The sequence below is a fragment of the Triticum dicoccoides genome, chromosome 7A (genome assembly GCF_002162155.2).
Source record: "Triticum dicoccoides isolate Atlit2015 ecotype Zavitan chromosome 7A, WEW_v2.0, whole genome shotgun sequence".
Classification (NCBI taxonomy): domain Eukaryota; kingdom Viridiplantae; phylum Streptophyta; class Magnoliopsida; order Poales; family Poaceae; genus Triticum; species Triticum dicoccoides.
This window is the reverse complement of record NC_041392.1, coordinates 428,405,591-428,427,982: the sequence shown is the minus strand read 5'-3', so window position 1 is coordinate 428,427,982 and position 22,392 is coordinate 428,405,591. Positions and strand designations below refer to the sequence as shown.

At 45.1% G+C, this 22,392-nt stretch overlaps 1 protein-coding gene across 1 annotated transcript; it reads left to right on the top strand.

The window, feature by feature from the left end:
- Positions 1-8,209: 8,209 nt before the first annotated feature.
- LOC119330608 (U3 small nucleolar ribonucleoprotein protein IMP4-like) lies at positions 8,210-12,627 on the top strand. Its single transcript, XM_037603724.1, has 8 exons — positions 8,210-8,523; positions 8,610-8,719; positions 8,811-8,861; positions 9,055-9,198; positions 9,295-9,384; positions 11,823-11,929; positions 12,150-12,234; positions 12,329-12,627. Exons 1-8 carry the CDS (start codon positions 8,328-8,330, stop codon positions 12,425-12,427), a joined length of 882 nt encoding a protein of 293 aa, XP_037459621.1. The 5' UTR covers positions 8,210-8,327; the 3' UTR covers positions 12,428-12,627.
- Positions 12,628-22,392: the final 9,765 nt, after the last annotated feature.

Below are 22,392 nucleotides of genomic sequence, written 5' to 3'. Positions count from 1 at the left end.
ATATCGATACCGTGGCCCTCTTATGGAGCAAGACTCTTAAAGTAGCCTTTGTTGGGCATGTCGAGAACGGTCTATATGTGATTAACTTTTCGGAGCGACCCACTAAGACCGCGACATGCCTAATGGCTAAAGTTGATGTGGCATGGCTTTGGCATCGCCGTTTAGCCCATGTCAATATGAGATCTTTGCAAAGTCTCCTCAAGGGGGACCATGTCCGTGGACTAAAGAATGTTAGTTTTGCTAAAGATCGTGCTTGCAGTGCTTGTATCGAAGGAAAGCTACATGAGAAGGCTCACCCTCCCACGACTATCATTTAATCAAAGAGGCCTTTGGAGCTCCTTCACATGGATCTCTTTGGGCCTCCATCCTTCGGTAGTCTTGGGGGTAGGAAGTATTGCTTGGTGATTGTGGATGACTACTCAAGATACACTTGGGTGTATTTCTTCAAGAGGAAGAGCGAGACCCAACAAACCGTCATTGACTTTGCAAATGAAGCACAACGTCAACACAATGCAAAGATCTTGACAATAAGAAGTGACAATGGCACCGAGTTCAAGAACTACACCTTGGATGAGTTTCTTAGTGATGAGGGGATCAAGCATCAATATTCCGCACCTTACACCCCTCAACAAAATGGTGTTGTGGAGAGGAAGAACCGGACGTTGATGGATGCGGCAAGGACCATGATGACGGAGTTCAAGTCTCCGTACAACTTTTGGGCCGAAGCCATCAACACCGCCTGTCATGCATCCAATCGGCTCTACCTCCGCAAGGGCTTGAACAAGACTCCATATGAGATACTCACCGGTAACAAGCCCAACCTCAAGTACTTCCGGGTGTTCGGGTGTAAGTGTTTCATTCTCAAGAAAGGTGTTCGGTTGTCTAAATTTGAGGCTAGAGCTTATGAGGGCATATTTGTTGGTTATGCTACAAACTCTCATGCTTACGTGTCCTCAATAAATCCACTGGACTTATTGAGGAGCCGTGTAACGTGGAGTTTGATGAGAATAACGGCTCCCAAGTGGAGCAAAGTGGCACTTGTGATGTAGGTGATGAAATTCCTCCCCAAGCCATAAGAAGAATGGGTGTTGGCTTTATCCTACCCATTGAGGAACACCTTGTGGCCGAAGGAGAAGGACAAAGCTCCACTCAAGCGGAGCCATCACCAACCCAAGGCCCACACGCTTCCGAAGAACAACATGATGGCCCTCATCCTCAAGAACATGACCAAGGGCAAGATCACGCTCAAGACGGTGTTGACACATCAAGTGATGCCCAAGGTCAAGTTCTCTCCTCCGAGCAAGTTCAAGAACAAGAACAAGCTCAAGGCGACGCTCAAGATGATCAAGTGACCACTCCTCGTCTCACCCCCGAGGAGGAATTAGAGCGTCGTGCCGCCAAGGTTGCTTCCAAGCTCTCCACCAAGGATCATCTCATGATGAATGTGCTTGGAAGCTTACGAAAGGGGGTAAGAACTCGTAGACAATTAGCAAACTATTGTGAGCATCACGCGTTTGTCTCTTGTGTGGAACCCCACAAGGTCTATGAGGTGCTAGAAGATCCGGATTGGCTCAATGCCATGCATGAAGAACTCAATAACTTCGAGCGCAACAAAGTGTGGAGATTGGTGCCAAGACCGACGGGGAACCACAGTGTCATCGGAACCAAGTGGATATTTAAGAACAAGCAAGATGCCCATGGGATTATCATTCGCAACAAGGCTCATTTGGTAGCACAAGGCTACTCCCAAGTCAAGGGTATCGACTACGGTGAAACATTTGCTCCCATTGCTCGTCTTGAATCTATTCGCATGTTGATTGCCTATGCTTCTCATCATAACTTTAAGTTACAACAAATGGATGTGAAGAGCGCTTTTCTTAATGGTCCCATTAATGAATTGGTTTATGTCAAGAAACCCCCCGGGTTCGAGAATCCCTACTTTCCCGATCATGTGTATCAACTCGATAAGGCACTCTATGGCATTAAACAAGCCCCACGTGCGTGGTATGACCACCTTACCAAGTTGTTACAAGACCGTGGTTTTGAAGTTGGGCTAATCGACCCCACTCTTTTTACTAAGAAGGTCAAAGGGGAGTTGTTTGTGTGCCACTTATATGTTGATGATATTATCTTTGGTTCCCCTAACAAAGCTTTCAATGAGGAATTTGCCACTCTCATGACCTCAAAGTTCGAGATGTTTTCCATGGGAGAGTTGAAGTTCTTTCTAGGGTTCGAAGTGAAGCAAAGAAGAGAAGGAACCTTCATCAATCAAGCCAAATATACTCAAGACATGCTCAAAAGATTCAAGTTAAGTGATGTCAAGCCGGCTTCCACTCCCATGCCCACCAAGTGCCAACTTGACATAGATCCCAATGGTAAAGCGGTGGATCAAAAGGTATATCGCTCCATGATAGGTTCCTTGCTTTACCTTTGTGCATCTAGACCGGATATCATGTTGAGTGTGGGAATTTGTGCACGTTTTCAAGCCGCACCTAAGGAAAGTCACTATGTGGCGGTCAAACGAATCTTTCGATATTTGGCTCATACCCCAAACTTTGGCCTATGGTACCCAAGAGGAGCAAACTTCAAGCTTGTAGGGTATTCGGATTCCGATTGGGCGGGAGACAAAGTGGATAGGAAGTCCACTTCCGGAGGGTGCCAATTTCTTGGTTGCTCTTTGGTAAGTTGGTCTTCCAAAAAGCAAAGTTGTGTGTCTCTCTCGTCCACCGAAGCGGAGTATGTGGCGGCCGGTAGTTGTTGTGCACAACTCTTATGGATGAGGCAAACTTTAAAGGATTACGGTGTCATTTGTGACAAAGTGCCTCTTTGGTGTGACAATGAAAGTGCCATCAAGATCTCTCTCAACCCGGTGCAACACTTCAAGATGAAGCATATTGAGATCCGGTATCACTTCATTCGGGATCACATTAGGCAAGGAGAGATCGACCTCAACTATGTCAACACTCATGATAACCTTGCAGATATCTTCACGAAGCCCCTGGATGAAGCAAGATTTCGTGAGTTAAGGCATGAGCTAAATATCATTGATTCGAGCAATGTTGCTTGAACCCTTGCACACCCCACCATACTCAATGTGTTGTCCTGTTTAGATGTAGGCATGGACATAGGGGGAGTGATGTTCTCTCAATGAACTCTCCCTCCCCCCATTATGCATAAATCGATCAAGTCTTTTCACATTAGCCATGTTTGATGGTACTTGTGCTTCAAAGACGAGTTTTGGTCATGGACCCAAGGATAATTATTCGCGGTGCCATACCAATTGACTCAAACATAGATGGCTACGGCCACCGCCCTCTCTTTGGAGAGGTGGTGTCTCGTGGTTGTTTCGTTTGTCGTGTGCCTTTCTGGCTTTGTGTGTTGCGTGGTCTTGTGGTGTCGTGTTGACTCGGAGTGTTTGTGTAAAGACCCAGGTTTTCGTGTGCTCGAAACGTGCATCTTCTTGAGCCCACGGTACTACCGCGGCTGGCCGCGGTACTACCGCTTTGGGAGGCACGATACTACCGCGCCACAACACGGTACTACCGCTCAGGTGCGGTACTTCGGAAGTACTGCGCCAGGCGGTACTACCGCGTTGGGGCATGGTACTACCGCGCCGTCGAGGGAGCATGGGGGTTATGACTCGGGCAGGGGAGTTTCAACTCCCCATACCCATTCATTTGTCTCTCTCCCCACGTCTCTCTCTCTCTCTCTCTCTCTCTCTCTCTCTCTCTCTCTCGCTCAAGAACGACGCCGGAGGCCCTCGCCGGATCTCCGTCTCCGGCCACTCTCCTCGGATTTCGACCGGTGGGATCGTTCCCCACCACTTCCTTTTGCCATGGACCAAGGTTTTTCCCCAAATCCCTCTTTTTCTTGGTTGTTCTCTTACTTCTAGGTTTTTGGGGAGAAACTTGTTGTTCTTGAGATTTTAGGCCAAATCTATGCAAGAGTAGGATGTAGGAGAGTCGTGATGCGTAGGAATCATACTTGACATGCTGTCTTGTGGTAGCTTTGTCCAACCGTAGTACCGCCGCGATTTCGCGGGCTTTTCTCAGATTTGAACTCGTTCAAATCTGACGCGGTGCGGTACTACCGTGTCTGATCTGCGGTACTACCGCTCTTGCCGTACTACCGCCTGACAGATGTGGTACTACCGTGCTAGCTTGTGCGGTACTACCGCTCAGCAGACACAGTACTACCGCACTAGCTGAGGCGCTAAGGTCGTACTACCGCTCCTAGACCCGGTACTACCGTGACCTTGCACGGTACTACCGCGTCTGAGAGCAGTACTACTATCTTAGCTTCACATCACTTGGCAGTACTACCGTAGGGATCAAATCTCTCTCTAGGCATTTATCATGTGTGCTTTCTGCTTGTTTCTCTTGCTTGGTTGTGGTCTTTGCATTAATCCCTCTTGGTTGTTGTGGGTGTTTTGCGTTTTTGTGTCTCAGGTGGTGGCTCTCGTCGTTCCAATCCCAGTCGTGACACTGGCTCCAAGCGTCTGCGCAACCCCCAAGATGAAGCCCCAGAGGGCTCCAATGCCCCCAAGCGCAATGTCAAGACCACTGCCAGCAAGCAAAAGGAACCTGCTAAGGGCATGGACGAGATTTCTGTCTCTGAGTATGTCGAACGCCGGAGGATCAATCCCTATGTGACTCCTCGGGCTGTGCTCAGAGGCACCGAGATGTTCTGGAACAAGCAACAGGTTCTCATCTATCTGGATGTGATCAAGAGCAAGCAGAATACCTTCATGGATGTCAAGTGGATAGACATGCATCACATGTGGAAGGACAAGTTTTGTGACTATTTTGGAGAGGCTCTGGACTTGGTGGAGCAGTTTGCTATTGAGCCGGTGATCTCCTTTCACCTTGACTATGACCCTGAGCTCATCTATCAGTTCTTTGCCTCAATGTACTTTCATCTCGGGGAGGAGCGAAGGATGACCTGGATGACCAACGGTCGTCAGCTGTCTGCTACATGGAAAGAGTTCATGGATCTGCTGCACATTCCTGATGACGGGCTTCACACCCCCGTTGGCGTTCGCCCCCATGCCAACTCTGAGTCTGCCAACAAGAACCTGCTTCAGCCTTTCCTTGTTGAGAAGGTGCTCCCCAATGGCAAGTCAACTTGGGTGTTAAACTCCTTTCTGGATATCATGCATCGCATCTTCCGCAACACTCTGTTCCCATGCATTGGCGACAAGGACAAGGTCCATGCATATCTAGTGGATATGTTGCTCCTGTGTGCAGAGGCACGTTCTTCTCAGACTCAGCCACTTGATATCTCACACATCATGTGGTGTGAGCTTCGGTTTGCGGTGTTCACTCGCAAGACTGGATTCGCCATGAGTCCATCAACCTCCACGTCAAGCCCAACTGGGCCAACACCACTACCCGTGCTGAGACCTCTTCTGCTAGGAGGGCTGCTGGTGAGGAGGAGGCTGCTGCTGAGAATGTTGCCGAGGACCGTGCTGCTAGGTCCACCACTCCTTCCTCTGAGCCGTCATGGGCCAAGAAGCTAAAGGACAAGATGAAGACTCTCTTCTGCATGCAGGCAAAGGGACAGTACAGGGCTCACATGGCAGACAAAGAGAGTCGCTGCCGTGACAACAAGGTTATGAGGCTCTTTGGAGAGGATGTGTCTGGCGGGTCTGAGGACGTCATCACACCCGAGGCTGTCTGGATGTCAAAGCAGGGATACAAGTGGACCAGTTTAGAGGATGACTTCGAGGAGACTATCCCTGCCGTTGAGTCTGACGAGGAGCACGAGGAGCAGTGGGACGACTTCTCTGCCTGAGCCACCCCGTGTGTGTAGATGTCCTCTCTGCTTTTTTGGCGTCTCGATGCCAAAGGGGGAGAGAGTGTAGGGATTTGCGTTGTGTCATGCTTGGTGCGTTTATTTGCTTTGTCTTTTGTACCTCGTTTGTGCTTGTTTGCTCTTATTTGGGTTGTGCTTTCGAGACCTTTCCTCATATGGTGTAAGACATATGCACTTTATCTATCGTAGTTAACTTATGTTTGTGTTATCTTGTCTAGTGATAGATATGCCTTGTCTCTATAATATAGGGGGAGCTTTGATCCTAGTATTCGTGTGCCGTGCAGTCCAAAGCACTCATCTAGGTGGCACACATCTAGGGGGAGCCCGTCTATATTCTAGAGAGGAGGGGTTTGCATTTACTTAATATTATTTTCCTTGTGCAAATCCCGTATTGTCATCAATCCACCAAAAGGGGGGAGATTGTAAGGGCATATTTATCCTTAAGTGTTTTGGTGATTGATGACAACGCATGTGCGGACTAATCGTGTGCCTTGAGTATTCCAGACATTTCATTGCTAGGCACAAGACGGTTGGGTGCCCCTCGAAGACTGATGAAGACGGCGTCTTTTCTACGTTTCTTTTTGGTGGATTTGAGTCGTAGGAAAGCCATACTATTAAGAGGGGGTCCGTGTTGGAAAGGCTTGGATGGAATCATCACGTACACGTCTCCTTCTTGTCCCCTCCTTTTTCCTTGGAGCTTCCTCCGTTTTCTTGCCTCCCTTGTCTGGCTGCTGTGGTTGGTCGCGGTAGTACAACTCCCAGGAAAACGGTAGTACCGTAGGCATCCGCGGTAGTACCGCAGGTGCCCACGGTAGTACCGCTCCCCTGGAGCCGCACTACCGCTGCCCACCAGGCTAGTGCCGCCCCTTTGCGGTAGTAGGGGCGGATGTAATTTTTTACATCCGCACCTACCGCGGTAGTACCGTTTTCGCCGAGCGGTAGTACCGCGCTATGCAGCCAGGCAGTAGTACCGCCCCTTGGCTGTACTACTGTGTCGGGTTTTTGCTACTTCCGTTTCTTTGAGGAAGTAGGCACGGAAGTTCCTTTCCCCCTGGCTGGGGTTTTTTGCCTTGCGGTAGTACCGCATGGGGGGCGCGGTAGTACCGCGTGTGCGGAAGTACCGCCCCAACTCCTGCGCGTCTGTTTATCTTTACTGTCGCTGGGGTTGCGGCAGTACCGTGGGTCGGTATGGTAGTACCACAGAGCCGTGCGGTAGTACCGCTTGGTTGCAAGTAGTAGTACCGCGCGGCCTTGCGGTAGTACCGCTGGCCAGGCGCGGTAGTACCGCTGGCCGCGGGCTGGTTGGTGGGTAACGGTTGGATTCTTGTCCCACACTATATAAGGGGTCCCCTTCTTCCCCGTTGACTTATCTCTTCCACCCCTAAGCTCCATTATTGCTCTAAGCTCCATTTTCGCCCGATCTCACTCCCTAGCCGACCAAACTTGTTGATTTGCTCGGGAATGATTGAGAAGGCCTCGATCTACACTTCCACCAAGAGATATTTGATTCCCCCCACTAATCCCTTGCGGATCTTGTTACTCTTGAGTGTTTGTGCATCCTAGACGGTTGAGGTCACCGCGAAGCCATAGTCCATTGTGGTGAAGCTTCGTGGTGTCGTTGGGAGCCTCCAATTGAGTTGTGGAGATTGCCCCAACCTAGTTTGTAAAGGTTCGGTCGCCGCCTCCAAGGGAACCAATAATGGAATCACGGCATCTCGCATTGTGTGAGGGCGTGAGGAGAATACGGTGACCCTAGTGGCTTCTTGGGGAGCATTGTGCCTCCACACCGCTCCAACGGAGACGTACTTCCTCTCAAAGGGAAGGAACTTCGGCAACACATCCTCGTCTCCACCGTCTTCACTCTTGGTTATCTCGTGCCTTTACTTGTGCAAACTTATTTGTTTCATATATCTTGCTTGCTTGTGTTCCTATCCTTGTTGCATCATATAGGTTGCTTACCTAGTTGCATATCTAGACAACCTACTTTGATGAAAAGTTTAAATTGTTAAAGAAAAGCTAAAAATTGTTAGTTGCCTATTCACCCCCCCTCTAGTCAACCATATCGATCCTTTCAGAAGTGATGCCAGATCACCCCTTAATCAGCCCGAATCTGCCCGCCTGGCCGCAACCGGAGGAGGGAAGGTGAAGTGCTCGACGGCGGCGCGATCGCCTTCGGGAGAAGCAAAACCCTAACGAGAGGGAAACAGATTTATGCGCACCTTCTTGTAGATAGATTATCTGTGGTCTTCCTCCTTTCCACCCTAAAAAAACGTACTGCCTATAATCATCATCATCGGTCTGGAGAAGCCCATAGAAGCCCATAAGCCTGTCTGGGGAGGCCATAGAAGCCCATAAGCGTTGCTATTTAAAACAAGCCCTTCTCCTTCCACAACTCCGTGTCCAAGCTCGCGTTGCGCCGCCAAAGCTTTGAAGTCGCTACTAGGGTTTATCGCTTCCACTCATCAAGCGCCTAGCTAGGGTTTTGCTTGGTCCCGTCGGGAGAGGGAGGCGAGATGCTGCGTCGGAACACGCGGCTCCGTCGGGAGTACCTCTACCGGAAGAGCCTCGAGGGGAAGGAGCGTCAGCACTACGAGAAGAAGCGCCGCGTCCGGGAGGCGCTCGAGGAGGGCAAGCCTATCCCCACCGAGCTTCGCAACGAGGAGCTCGCCCTCCGCCGCGAGATCGACCTCGACGACCAAGACCGGGCAGGTTTCGTCGGATCCATCGCCCCCACCTTCCCATTTCTTTACTTTTTTTGTTGCGTTTTTCATGGTTTGTTGGTTGGTCGGTGGCAGTGCCGAGGAGTATCATAGATGACGAGTACGCCGGCGCCACGCTGCGCGAGCCCAAGATTCTCTTGACCACATCTCGTAACCCGAGTGCGCCCCTGACTCAGTTTGTTAAGGTTTGCTTGTGCTGTGAATTGGAAGGTGTTTTGACAGGTTAAAATGATGCATCCTGTGCTTACTGACTGGTCAATCTTGTTCTTTTGCCAGGAGCTGAAAGTTGTATTTCCGAACTCACAGAGGATGAACCGTGGTGGTCAGGTATGATACGGAAGCATTCCATCTCGTGTATCCTTTGTGTACCAACTTCAGATTAGGTTTCATTCACATAAGATTTGATTGATTAAAAAGTGAACATGCTAGATAGTGTTTGTTTGGACTGTAATTTTTCTCTCATATCATTTGTGAGTTTTGGCTAATGTTTCTTATCGATCCATTTTTTTCTTCCCGGTAGGTGATATCAGAAATTGTTGAGTCCTGCCGATCACACGAGATAACTGATCTTATTTTGGTGCATGAGCATCGTGGTCAGCCTGATGGTTTGATTGTGTGTCATCTACCATTAGGTCCAACTGCATACTTTGGGTTACTCAATGTGGTAAGTGCCAATATCTGTTTTATTCATGACGAGCTGGGGCAGTGTACAACATGGGACACCATTCTTGGTGTTAACTCGTGGTTCCATCTTTGGCAGGTAACACGGCATGATATCAAAGATAGGAAGGCCATGGGCAAAATGTCAGAAGCTTACCCTCATTTGATACTGGACAATTTCACAACCAAGGTATTACATACTTGAATCCTGAGTCACTTTATTCTAATATGTCTCACCTGTTAAATGTTCCATGTTCATTTCATGCATGCAGACAACAATTAACAATGTCACTCATGCTTTATCTATGTTTTTCATTGTAATTGTTCCACCTTGTGTGGCTTGTAAAATAGTTTTGTGTTAGCATTTCGGTATCTGTTTTAAAGAATTAGGATGAACATCCCGCAGTATTCCGTAATGCTTTTATTTTTTGGTTTCTTGGTTTCTCTAGACCTATCATTTATCAGTAGTCCATTCACACATGCATATATACTCACACTGGAACTTGAGCCTGCTGTGATGATTCTGGCTTATCTAATTAAGCAAGGACTCTCTCTCTCTCTCTGTGTGTGTGTGTGTGTGTGTTTGCTCATGCATAGATACATACATACGTTCAAGAACAAAATTTGTGATAATGCTTATATTATCACATACATATGCTATTTATTATGATGAAATTGATGATGATTTCATGATTGTTCATCTGATTCTGAGCACCTCCAGTTCCAGTGGCTCTTATGCTGCCTATAATATATGTTGTCTTGGCTGCTGTATGCTCATGTGCTTTGTTGCTACTGTTGTTTTGTTGTGTGCACAAAAGTTCACACTAAAAATAGCTTTGCTTATTATCTTTGTTGGCTGCAATGATGGTTTTCTTGTTAGCCTGAGACACACTATGAGGATAATATGTCCATTCAGAACTATGTAAATGGAGCAGCTTTGGTATCATTTTTAAGAATTTTCCACGCTTCAGTTAGTAGTTTGTTTGCTCATTTTCCTCAGACAATGTTTGTTGTCCGGCTTGATGGCTGCAATGATGGACTTCTCGTTAACCTGAGACCTACTATGAGGATAACATATCCATTCAAAACTATTTACTGAGCAGCTTTGGTACCTGTTTGCTTACTTTACCTCGAACAAATTTTGTGCTTCCTACACTGGTTAGTTGCCTGGCTGCAATGATGGTCTTCTTGTTAACCTGAGACCAACCATGACGATAATTTCTATCCATTCAAAATTATACATCTCAGCAGCCTTGGTTATCTTGATAGTATGTAATAGGATGAGGGTTAGAATCTTTTTTTCTGTTCTGTTTCTGTTTCAGATCGAAATTTGTATGAAATTTGGAGGCTGCTATGATGTTTTTCTCGTTAACCTGAGATGTACTTACTAATGAAGACAAACTCAAACCATTCAAAACTATTAAACTGAGCGCCTCCATTTACAACTCTTGCTTAGAAAAGAACTTATTTTTCCCATGTTCTTTTCCTGTCTCTGATCTAAATTTGTAATGGAATTTGGAGGCTACAGTGATGTTTTTCTCGTTAACCTGAGATGTTCTCACTAATGAAGATGAACTAAACCATTCAAAATTATTAAACTGAGTGCCTCCACTTCTACTCAGAAAAGAAGTCTTTTTTGCTATGTTCCTTGTCTGTTTCTGATTTTTTTTAACAAAATATAGAGGGTGTTGTGATGTGTTTCTTGTTGACCTCACCTTTTTGCTTTGTTGCTTCCCTGTTTCTGATCTAAGTTTGTTACAAAATCTGGTGGCTGTGGTGATGTTTTTCTCGTTAAACTGAGATTTGCTTACTAATGAAGACAAACTCAAACCATTCATAACTATTGAACTGAACGCCACCATTTCTACTGTTGCTTAGGGGAAATTTTTTATTTTGCTCTGGCCCTTTTCTGTTTTTGACCTCACCCTGTTTCTGATCTAAAGTTTTGGTGATGTGTTTCTCATTAACATCACCTTTTTGCTCTGTTGCCTCCCTGTTTCTAATCAAAATTTGTTACAAAATCTGGTGGCAGCGGTGATGTTTTTCTCGTTAACCTGAGATTTGCTTACTAATGAAGACAAACTCAAACCATTCAATACTATTAAACTGAGCGCCACCATTTCTACTGTTGCTTAGGGAAAAAGAATTATTTTGTTTTCTGTTTTTATCTTAGTCTGTTACTAAATTTGGAGGCTGCGGTGATGTTTTTCTCGTTAACCTGATATATGTGCTTACTAGTGAAGACAAACTCAAACCATTCAAAATTATTAAACTGAGCACCTCCACTTCTACTTTTGCATATTTGGCTTGAAGTTCATTTTTGTGAGTTTCGCTTGAGTATTTGGTTAGGCATTTGTAAATTTTCCACCTTTTCTCCTCGGGTTGTTTGGTTCTAAAAGAGATTTAGGCCACTGGCATTCTTGGATATGCATCCGTGGTTACTACTACCTCTTGAACTGCCAAAACGTCTTATATTTAGAAACAGTGGGAGTATTGCAAGTAGACAAGCTCTCGTTAAAGTTCATGGGAATTTTATAATGCACAGTTTTCTTTGCTATCTTTGTGTTTGTGCTTTATTTATTTTGGAAATGAAACTTATCTTTGTTTGATTTGGTTGAATTGTTGCAGACTGGTGAAAGGACTGCCAATATAATGAAGCATCTCTTTCCTGTGCCGAAGCCGGAGTCAAAGCGTCTAATCACTTTTGCCAATAGAGATGACTATATCTCTTTCAGGTTACCATCTTACTTTGTTTATCATCCTTGTTGGTTTTTGTTGATGTCAGCAGTCGCATAGAATATATTCACACAACAAAGCTAGCTGTATTGAGTCTTTGTCTCAAAAGTCCAGAAAATATAGTCTTTCAACATGTCTGGATTTTGTTTCCATGAAAACACATCATCTGTCACTCGATGTTCTGATGTAATCTTCCTTTTGTTTCTCTGATTATGGCAGGCATCACATCTATGAAAAACATGGTGGCCCCAAATCCATTGACCTGAAGGAGGTTGGGCCCCGTTTTGAGTTGCGACTCTATCAGGTGAAGAAATGCCTCCGTATCTGGCTATTGCCGCTCTGTTCGATGCTTTTCGTATGTCTTGTGCTGACATAAGCTTGCTGTTTTGCCGGGACAGATCAAACGAGGAACTGTGGACCAAAGCGAAGCACAGAACGAGTTTGTGCTACGGCCATACATGAATACCGCGAAGAAGCAGAATTCGCTTGGGGTTTGAGTTGATTTTGACGTGCACAGCAATTTTGAGTTCTGTTTTGTACTTGGTAGTATTATAGCCGGATGCTTTTGATGCATCTACAAAATCTTGAAAGGGTGTTCAAAGCATAATTGGCGTGTTGAAATGTGATGCTTTTCTGAGAGAATGAGGTCATTGGTTGGCATGGTATTTGACGACCAAGCAGTGAGAGTCTATCCTTCTATAACGATGTTTGTGGAGAAAGGGTGATATACGTTGTCAAATTGTGGAAAATTCAAATTATTAGTAACTTGGAAATTGATTTTTTATCATCCAAATAGTCCTCTTGAAACTTTAACCAAACCTGTTCCTAAGAAAACTGTAGAATACACTTTTGAAGCTTACAAAAAATATTTCACGGGACATTTTTAGAAAAACCTTACTCCTGGGGGTTCATTGAAGACAATGGAGTTTTTTGTTCTTGCAACATTAATGATTTCTATCAGCCAGGGACTAGAGCGACACTCTTAGCACTGAAACCAACATAATGGAACATATTCCATGTTGTTGGGGGAGATTATGACATGGAATATTTAATGGAAACTGGTAAACACCACGTGAAAAAGATTACATTTTCCAAATTTTAAAATTTATTTAATCTGCAAATAATTTTTGAAATCCATAAATATATTTTAAATTTGGGAATATTTTCTAAAATTCACGTTTTTTTAATTTTGCAATATTTTTAAAATCCTTTGAACATCTTTTATTTAAACTAACCATTTATATAAGTGTTTTCGGAGATTGTGGGGTCACTTATCACCCTTAGGTTGTATGTTGTTTAGTTTTATTTCTGTCCGTGTGTTGCAATGGGAGAAAAACTAAATTGTATAGGCCCTAGTCTAATAGGCATGACTTTAGGACACATCTCTGCTCTCATTCCATGACCTCTATTTGAACAAAGCATCCTACACGTGTCACCGCCTATCCTCTTTCTGGCCTTCGCCGATCATGACTGAGTTGTCCATCTAGTCACATCATGTCTAGACATTGTCAATGTCAAGGGATGAGCTTGACCACCTCACGACATATTTGTCGCTGAACCCTGGTAGGGAAAGGGGATGTTTAAACCTATCTCTCGAGCGGGAGATGATGGCCGCCTTCTGTGGGTCCCTCTTCGCACATGTTTCATACACCGTGTCTCATACTCTCACTCGCTCTGCACATGTCCCATCATGCCTGCTTCACATCATACATGCTTGCAACTAATATATTATTACACAAAAACACATTAAATGGCTATAAATAATGGAGTTGACAAAATATCGCTATCCTAGTCATGTTCATACACTAAAATGGCAAACCAATAACTCATTCATGGGAAATTCATTCACAACAACACAAATTTCATGATTCTTAAATAATTCTGATTTTTGGACCCTTAAATCAACCACAAAAAAAGTGCTTACTAGGAAAAAAATAGTGCTTACCGGACATACAAACTTTAGCGTTTCTTATTGAAGTGGGGCTAGATTGATAGCATTTGTTGGCCTTTGGCAAATCAAACACACTGGAAGTTCAACTCATTTCTATTGAAACCATTGCCATTGTGATTTTTAAAACTCCACAACATGGAAGATTCCAACCATGCGTTGCTACCCCTTAGAGAATGTAGATTTGCAAATAATATTTACAAAACAGTGATGAATTAGCAACTGAAGCTGGCAGAATGGGATCTCTCCTTGTACTTAGACAAGAGAAACACTAAAGCGTCATTGGTAAAATATGAATCAATGCATGTGTCAGATCCTTTTCAAGTTTCACCTTTTCCTGCTCTTCCAGTGAGCAAAAAGGCATGTGCATTTGCATCAGAGTAACAAAATTACAACCTTTAAATCGAGCTAAGACCTATAAATCGAGCTAAGACCTATAAATCGAGCTAAGACCTATAATGATTATTAATAATGTAGTCCCACCTGATTCTCCTATACATATCATGTTAACTGAGTAACGGTGCACATATGCAAATATATAATATGAAAATTTAACCAACAAATAATAATACAGTCTTGCATTTTACGAAATGTTAAAAAATAGCATAAATCATAGCTGATAACAATATAATAAATTCTTGTGAATGATAGTTTGGCAGTACATGAGAACCTGAGATTGTATTTACTCGTGGCACAATAAAATCCCTCGAAAGAATATTTCTGAAAAAAATTACATACTATGCACAATCATATGGAAAAGGATCACTCAACATCACCAGCGTGCTAGCAAAAATGCATGAGGAGAAAAATCTGAAAATAAGTAAATTATTTGAAAGAACTTTTCCCCGTTGTTTAACAAATGAGAACAATCATGGTGACATATTAGAGCTTATTCAGGACATCTAATACTTTTACTAAAGAAAGTGGTACATGTTTCAACAAACTTGTTAAATTATGCCTACACATTTTGCATACCATTATGTGTGTCATCTCGACCTACAATGCTCGGCGAGGATAAGCAGGCCTACCACAAAGTCTGCGGCGGTGGCCGTGAGAGCGACGATCAAGTTGTCCATGGTGCAGCCCTGAGCTATAGAACACGCTCACAACTTTGCCGCCTCCACTGGAGAGGGTGCGGCAGTAGCCGCTTGGAGGGTATAGACGTGCTCGTCGCACGGGATTACCTGGGGAAGTATTGGTCCGAGGAGGTGCGTGCCCCATCCACCGCCTGAAGGAATGTACATGAAAAGATTTAATTATCCAGGACTGAGCTTTCACGACAAAACATTGTGAAGTGAGCAGGAGCACTAAACAGGGTGATCATCTCACCTTGATGCAACAACTTGGGCCAGATTGGTAGCACTTCGGTACGTACCATTGACTACGATCCTATGCGAGTCAATCTCGTGCCATCCAACTTGAATGATCAAGGCACCCTATCATCCAACGAACACACAATACCTAACCAAACAAAATTAAATCTCTCCATCAGTGTTCTTACCTGTCATGTCCGCCAGGCCAGTTCAGGTTGGGCTTTCACTTTCACGTGAGGCAGCATGGCCCTCCCTACAGAGAATCATGCTTCCGCATTGGTCAGGCAATGACGGCCGGGGTGTGACGCCCCGAGACCGTTGCGCCAGGTGTCTTCCAGTTATTCGTTGTCGTTGCCGTGTTGCATCTTGCCATGTCATCATGTGCATTGCATCATCATGTTTTCAAAACTTGCATCCGTCCGGGTTCCCCAGTTTCGTCCGTCGTCCGTTCTGAGCCCAAACACACTTGCACGCGCCCGCGGCATGTCCGAAATATTATTTTATAAGTGGCTGAAAAATGTTCTCGGAATGGGATGAGAGTTGGCATGCGGTCTTGTTATAGTGTAGGTAAACCACCTGCCAAGTTTCATCGCAATCGGAGTTCGTTTGACGCCCCAACGGATAAATATAGCGGCAATAGTAGCCGGTCTAACGTCGGACGTTTTCGGTCTCCGGAAACAGTCGCCGGGCCTCCCTCTCTTCTCTTCTCTCAGTTCGAGACCGTCTACACAGCCCACTTCCACTCATCCTGCAGCCCACCTACTCCATCCTCGTGACCGGAGCCATCGGATCGCGATCGGAGGGTCCGAAACCCCCCTAAACCCCCCTAACCCTAGAACCTGCCCTATATAAACCTTCTCCCCTTCCATTTTGGGTAGCTACCTGCCCCTCCTCCTAAATTTCTATGCCCCCAATCATCTTCCAGCCGCCTCCCACCTCCTCTCCTCGAATTCCGGCGCCGGCCAACCCCTCAAGTGCCACTTGGCGCCGCTCAACTGGCCAGCCGCCGTGGGTCAGGCGCTCCCCACCTCTCCCGTGGTGCCACGTCGCCCAACCACCTCCTCCCACCGCCGTGGCCCTGCCAGGCCCATCCGCAGCCCATCCCGGGCCGAGATGGGCCCGAGCCGCCACCGCCCGGGATCCCTTGCCTGCTCCAGCATGCGCGCCGCCGCCTCCGATCCGGATCGGGAGAGCCCCGATCCCCTCCCTCGTGTTCCTGCCGTCTCCGCCGCCTGGCCTCCCGCCGGTGACCACCGCTGCCATGGTGAGCCCCGACCTCGCCGTCCTTCTTCTCCCTGGCTACCGAGCTCATCTCTCTCTCCCTCCCGTTCTGCAGGATGCCATGGTGCCGCCGGAGTTTGCCGCTGACGCCAGGAACGGAGAGTCAGCTCCAGATCCGGCCACTGGAGCTCGGCCTCAGCCTCCTCCTTGCCTCCTCGACCCCCCGGCGACCGCCTTGCCAAGCCGCCGCTACCACCATTGCCCTGCTCAGGCTCGAGCTGAACAACGGTTCGATCCCCTGCATCCCCTGCTTCGTGGTCGCGTTGACCAAGGCCCAACCTACCCTTGGCCCATCCGCGCAGACCTAGCAGCCGCACCAGATCCGCTAGGCCAGCCGGCCTGCTAAGGCCCGCGGTGTGCAGCCCAGTTCTTCTTAGATTCAGCCCATAGCTGTTTTTTTCTGTGCACTGCGAATTTGTCTATTATTCCAGAGATGACTGTTTTACAGGAAAGTCCCTATTCTTCATGCATTTAATAACTTCACAACTGTGCATCGGATTAAAATGTTTTATATATGAAACTTGCTTAGAATTTTGTCTAGATTCATAATATCCAACTTTCATCCATGTTCAAAATGTTTAAAAGGCTGTTTGTTTAAATTTGCTCCTATGTCATGCTTAAATGCTTTAATTCATAACTAAATAACCGTAACTCCGAATTTAATAAACTTTATATGTAAATGGGGTAGAATTTTGCCTAGTTTAACATGGTGACATTGCTTTGCATGTTTAACAACTCTAAAATATGGTTTAGGACAGAACAGCACCAAATGTAAAATATGCATATGGGGATTTAGCGGAATTGTTGTTCGTTGTTTCCGGCCTCATTTAAACTTGCCTAGATAGGTAGTTTTGTTTTGCTTCACCCCTTGCCATGCTAAACAACATTGAATATTGTTGAGTACCTAAACGAGAGAGAACTAAATAATTAATGTGGTGTTCCGTCAATATGTAACTCCGTTGCATAATGAGCTCCACTTAATTTGTAGTATTGTTTGTGCACTTTGCCATGCCATGCTTCATTAAACCGGACATGCATCATACTCGATTGTGCATCATGCCATGTTGATGTGTTGGTTGTTTACTATGTTGTTTGCTTCTTTCCGGTGTTGCTTCTTCGGGTTGGTTCCGATAACGTCGCGTTTGTGAGGATCCGTTCGACTACGTCCGGTTGTCTTCTTCATGGACTCGTTCTTCTTCCTTGCGGGATTTCAGGCAAGATGACCATACCCTCGAAATCACTTCTATCTTTGCTTGCTAGTTGCTCGCTCTTTTGCTATGCCTATGCTGCGATACCTACCACTTGCTTATCATGCCTCCCATATGGTTGAACCAAGCCTCTAACCCACCTTGTCCTAGCAAACCGTTGATTGGCTATGTTACCGCTTCGCTCAGCCCCTCTTATAGCGTTGTTAGTTGCAGGTGAAGATTGAAGTTTGTTCCTTGTTGGAACATGGAGATGTTGTTCCTTGTTGGAACATGTTTACTTGTTGGGATATCACTATATATCTTATTTAATTAATGCATCTATATACTTGGTAAAGGGTGGAAGGCTCGGCCTTATGCCTGGTGTTTTTTTCCACTCTTGCCGCCCTAGTTTCCGTCATATCGGTGTTATGTTCCCGGATTTTGCGTTCTTTACGCGGTTGGGCTATTATAGGAACCCCTTGACAGTTCGCCTTGAGTAAAACTCTTCCAGCAATGCCCAACATTGGTTTTACCATTTGCCACCTAGCCTTTTCTTTTCCCTTGGGAGTCGCGCTCCTGAGGGTCATCTTTATTTAACCCCCCCGGGCCAGTGCTCCTCTGAGTGTTGGTCCAACCTGTCAGCTGCCGGTGGCCACCAGGGGCAACTCTGGGCTGGCCAACCCGTACCTAAGACAATCTGAGTGTGCCCTGAGAAAGAGATATGTGCAGCTCCTATTGGGATTTGTCGGCACATTCGGGCAGTGTTGCTAGTTTAGTTTTACCTTGTCGAAATGTCTTGTAACCGGGATTCCGAGTCTGATCGGGTCTTCCCGCTAGAAGGAATATCCTTCGTTGACCGTGAGAGCTTGTGATGGGCTAAGTTGGGACACCCCTGCAGGGTTTTGAACTTTCGAAAGCCGTGCCCGCGATTATGGGCAGATAGGAATTTGTTAACGTCCGGTTGTAGAAAACCTGAAGTTGACATTATTTAAAATACATCAACCGCGTGTGTAACCGTGATGGTCTCTTCTCGGCGGAGTCCGGGAAGTGAACACGGTGTTGGAGTTATGCTTGACGTAGGTTGTTATAGGATCACTTCTTGATCATAGTTCTTCGTTCATGCTTTGCCTTCTCTTCTCGCTCTCTTTTGCGAACAGGTTAGCCACCATATATGCTATTCGCTTGCTGCAACTCCACCTCATACCTTTACCTTACCCATAAGCTTAAATAGTTTTGATCGCGAGGGTGCAAGATTGTTGAGTCCCCGTGACTCACAGATACTTCCAAAACCAGCTTGCAGGTGCCGTTGAACCGTGCAGATGACGCAACCGAGCTCAAGGAGGAGCTCGATGAAGATCTTGTCCTTTGTGTTGTTTTCGTTCTAGTTGATCAGTAGTGAAACCCAGTTGGGGTCGATCAGGGACCTTCTCGCATTTGGGGTTCTTCTTTTATTTTGGTTCCGTAGTCGGACCTTGATTGTATTTGGATGTTGTAATGCTTTATTCATGTAATTGTGTGAAGTGGCGATTGTAAGCCAACTATGTATCTTTTCCCCCTATTGTATTACATGGGTTGTGTGAAGATTACCTCACTTGCGACATTGCTTTCAATGCGGTTATGCCTCTAAGTCGTGTTCGACACGTGGGAGATATAGCCGCATCGAGGGCGTTACACGGGGCTGCACCTAAAGTACCAATATTAAGATGGACCATACTTGCAGAGCTCGATGCACCGTTCTGTTCTTTAGGAGCCGTGGCCGATCCAAAATTTCAGCCGCCATCGCCGCCTTCTTTTTGTTCATGAGGGAGATTTGGCAATCGACATGATGGGCAGGCCGGGTCACTTGGCCAGAGGCTAGTGTTGGTTCTGGAACCACGGTCGATGGTGGAAGCACGCGTGGTGCGGGGCTCCTCTCTTGCTCTGCTTTGATGCTCTGACTCGACGTAGACAGATCAACCTATCATCGATGTGGCCGATACAGCCGTGAAGAGAAGTAGGCCGACAGGCTATGTGTCGCCCAACAAAGAGCAGGAAGACGATGGCCTTGATGCCACCACGCATGCCTCCACCTCAGTGTCATTCTCCCAACACGGAGATAGCGGATTCCAACGCTTTTTGTCGAGGCCTCGAGGGCATCCATCGTCAGCACCGGCGCTTCGCTCATCCTATTCGCCCGTTAGGCAGTTGCATGAAGATCGAGCTTGATCATCTAGTGCCCCTCGCCCTCCCTCTCCTTCAGATTCACTGTGAACTAGATTCGCTGATTGGCGATTAGTGCGAAGGTTTTCGGCGGCGAGGCGGGCAGCGAGGTTTGTCAGGCTATGGCTGATTGCCGCGGCTTCATGCTTGGCCCGACCAACATTGCAGGGTCCATCAAAGCCACTTTGAACACGTATGTGCAAACTGTTCGTCAGGAATCCTCCTGTTGGTCTCGTATATATATGGAAACACAAGACATCTGATTTCATTGGGATTTTGATCTGGAGTCTCTTATTATCACACCTATTTTGTCTTTTTTTTTCTTTCCAATGGAGGGTGCCAGTTTCCAAAAACTGCTATTTGAGCCCAACGCGACCGGGTACGTTTCGTTTTTCGATTCCTTTGCACGTACCCGAAACAAAAACCAAGATCGAGGGGATAAACACGTTTTTTTCCTAGTACGAGAGTACAAAAAAAGGAAGATGACGGTGAACCCACAGAGTCAATCTGTGCTTTATTATTATAGGGAGAGATTTCTTTATCTTTTTCTTGCACATTTTAATTCACGAGCACTTACTAATATTTATGTATATTAAAATACAAAATAGTTTATAATTTTCCTGCAATTTTTTAATTCATTTTTTGTAGATTCATTGATATTTGTTAAAGCGCACTATCATTGATATTTGCAAACATTTTTTGAAATCTATAAATATATTTTAAATCCATGAATCTTTTCTAAAGTCATGGGTTTTAAAATTCGTAATAACTTTTAAAATCCTTGAACATCTTTTAGTTAAAGTAAAATTTTAAATATAAAAAATGATAGCCAAATTTTCCTAGCTAGTAGTGGGGCAAGCGAAAAAAAGTTAGCTAAGTGTTTAAACAACCACCGGCTGGCACCGAGTATGAAACGTGTAAAGACACCAACAACCACATATGAAACAACTCCACTATCTTTCAGAACCAATATTGTTTTCAACATCAACCTGACACGATATACAAACGAAACACACACCGTCAGAACATATCTATACTTACTAAAGACAAGAATGTTTGCAAGGAATTGAACTCGTGACCTCCTTGTCATGTAACTATTGTGCTACCTTTTCACAAAAAAAGAAAAAAAAAACTATTGTGCTACCAGCTGAGCTATCTGAGTTTTTTCTTTAGAAGCAAAGGTTGTTTCAACTATTAATTAGTCCCACCTCGCCCCTTACATCCGATTCCCCTAATTTATATAGGCTTTTAAGGTCTCCGAGTATCAAGGAGCCATCTCGAAAATCAATGAGTGAAGGGTTAAAACTGAGTTCGAGTGGTCCAGAGATGATTTCAACCGATGTTACAACATGCAACCGACGGGCAGAGAGAGAAACAAGGAAGACAATGATTTGAGAAGGAATTGAGACAGGATAATAAGGAAAGTAGTCCATCGCCTGCCTCAACATGACAAAGAAATAAGGAAGCTAATTTGGAAAGAAATTGAGACAGGGAAATAAGGAAAGCAGTCCATGCCTGTGAATTTAACCTCAACGTTGGGAGCACCCTTGCTGGATTATAACATGCACATTGCGAATTACACGGTGACTTCAATTAAAACGGGATTATAGGCCTCTATATATGTCTGGAGCTTTACCTCCCCTAATCAATACCATTGCATTTTGATCAATTCTTTCTACTATAAGCCGGTTATCCCTAATTGTGGTGTTTACTCCTTTTTTGTAAAAACATTATGATGTTTACTCATTACGGAAGCACGACCCACAAGTCAGACAATGCATAACCTTCTTCATGTTAAGGATATTTGACTATACTTATTGTTTCTTTTAAGAAACTATAATAATTGAATTAGGAGTGCCGGAGTGTGATGAATTTTTATTACGTTGCAATGCATGACATTGATGTGCTTTTTAATTTTTAATACTCCTGATGTTCTTTGTACTGTAATGATGTTATAAATAGATCAAACATTTTTCCATAAAGGAATGTTGCCAATTAGATCAATCCTATACCTAAATAGTTGATTCCCACTAACTCCAATTCTCTCAACATGCAATTATGCATCTCATCATGTCACAATGCATGGGAAAACAGTACTATGCATGCTACTCATATTCAATATCCATTAACTTCAATTATCTCAATATGCAACTAAGTCACCCCATCATGCCACCATTGAAAGAAAAATACCCATATATATCAACAAGTATTATGCAGGCTACTCGGATCAAGAAATATTCTACGACTTTAGAATAAATCAAATATAGTAAATATGTATTTTAATTTCAATTACATATTGTTTGTTTAACTACTGATGTTTCTTAAAATCATTTTCGCTGAAATACTTGCATCCAATTCCCACAACAACGCGAGGTATTTACTCTGAATGATACCCCATGTCCTAAGCTCCACGTCGTGATCCTTAAATGATGCACCGTTGTCCGGTGAAATAGTTCCTCGATCCGGTTCATAAGATTATTTTTTTCGTTACAACGCACGATTATTTGTGCTAGTTTTTCTCTAAACCGGATATA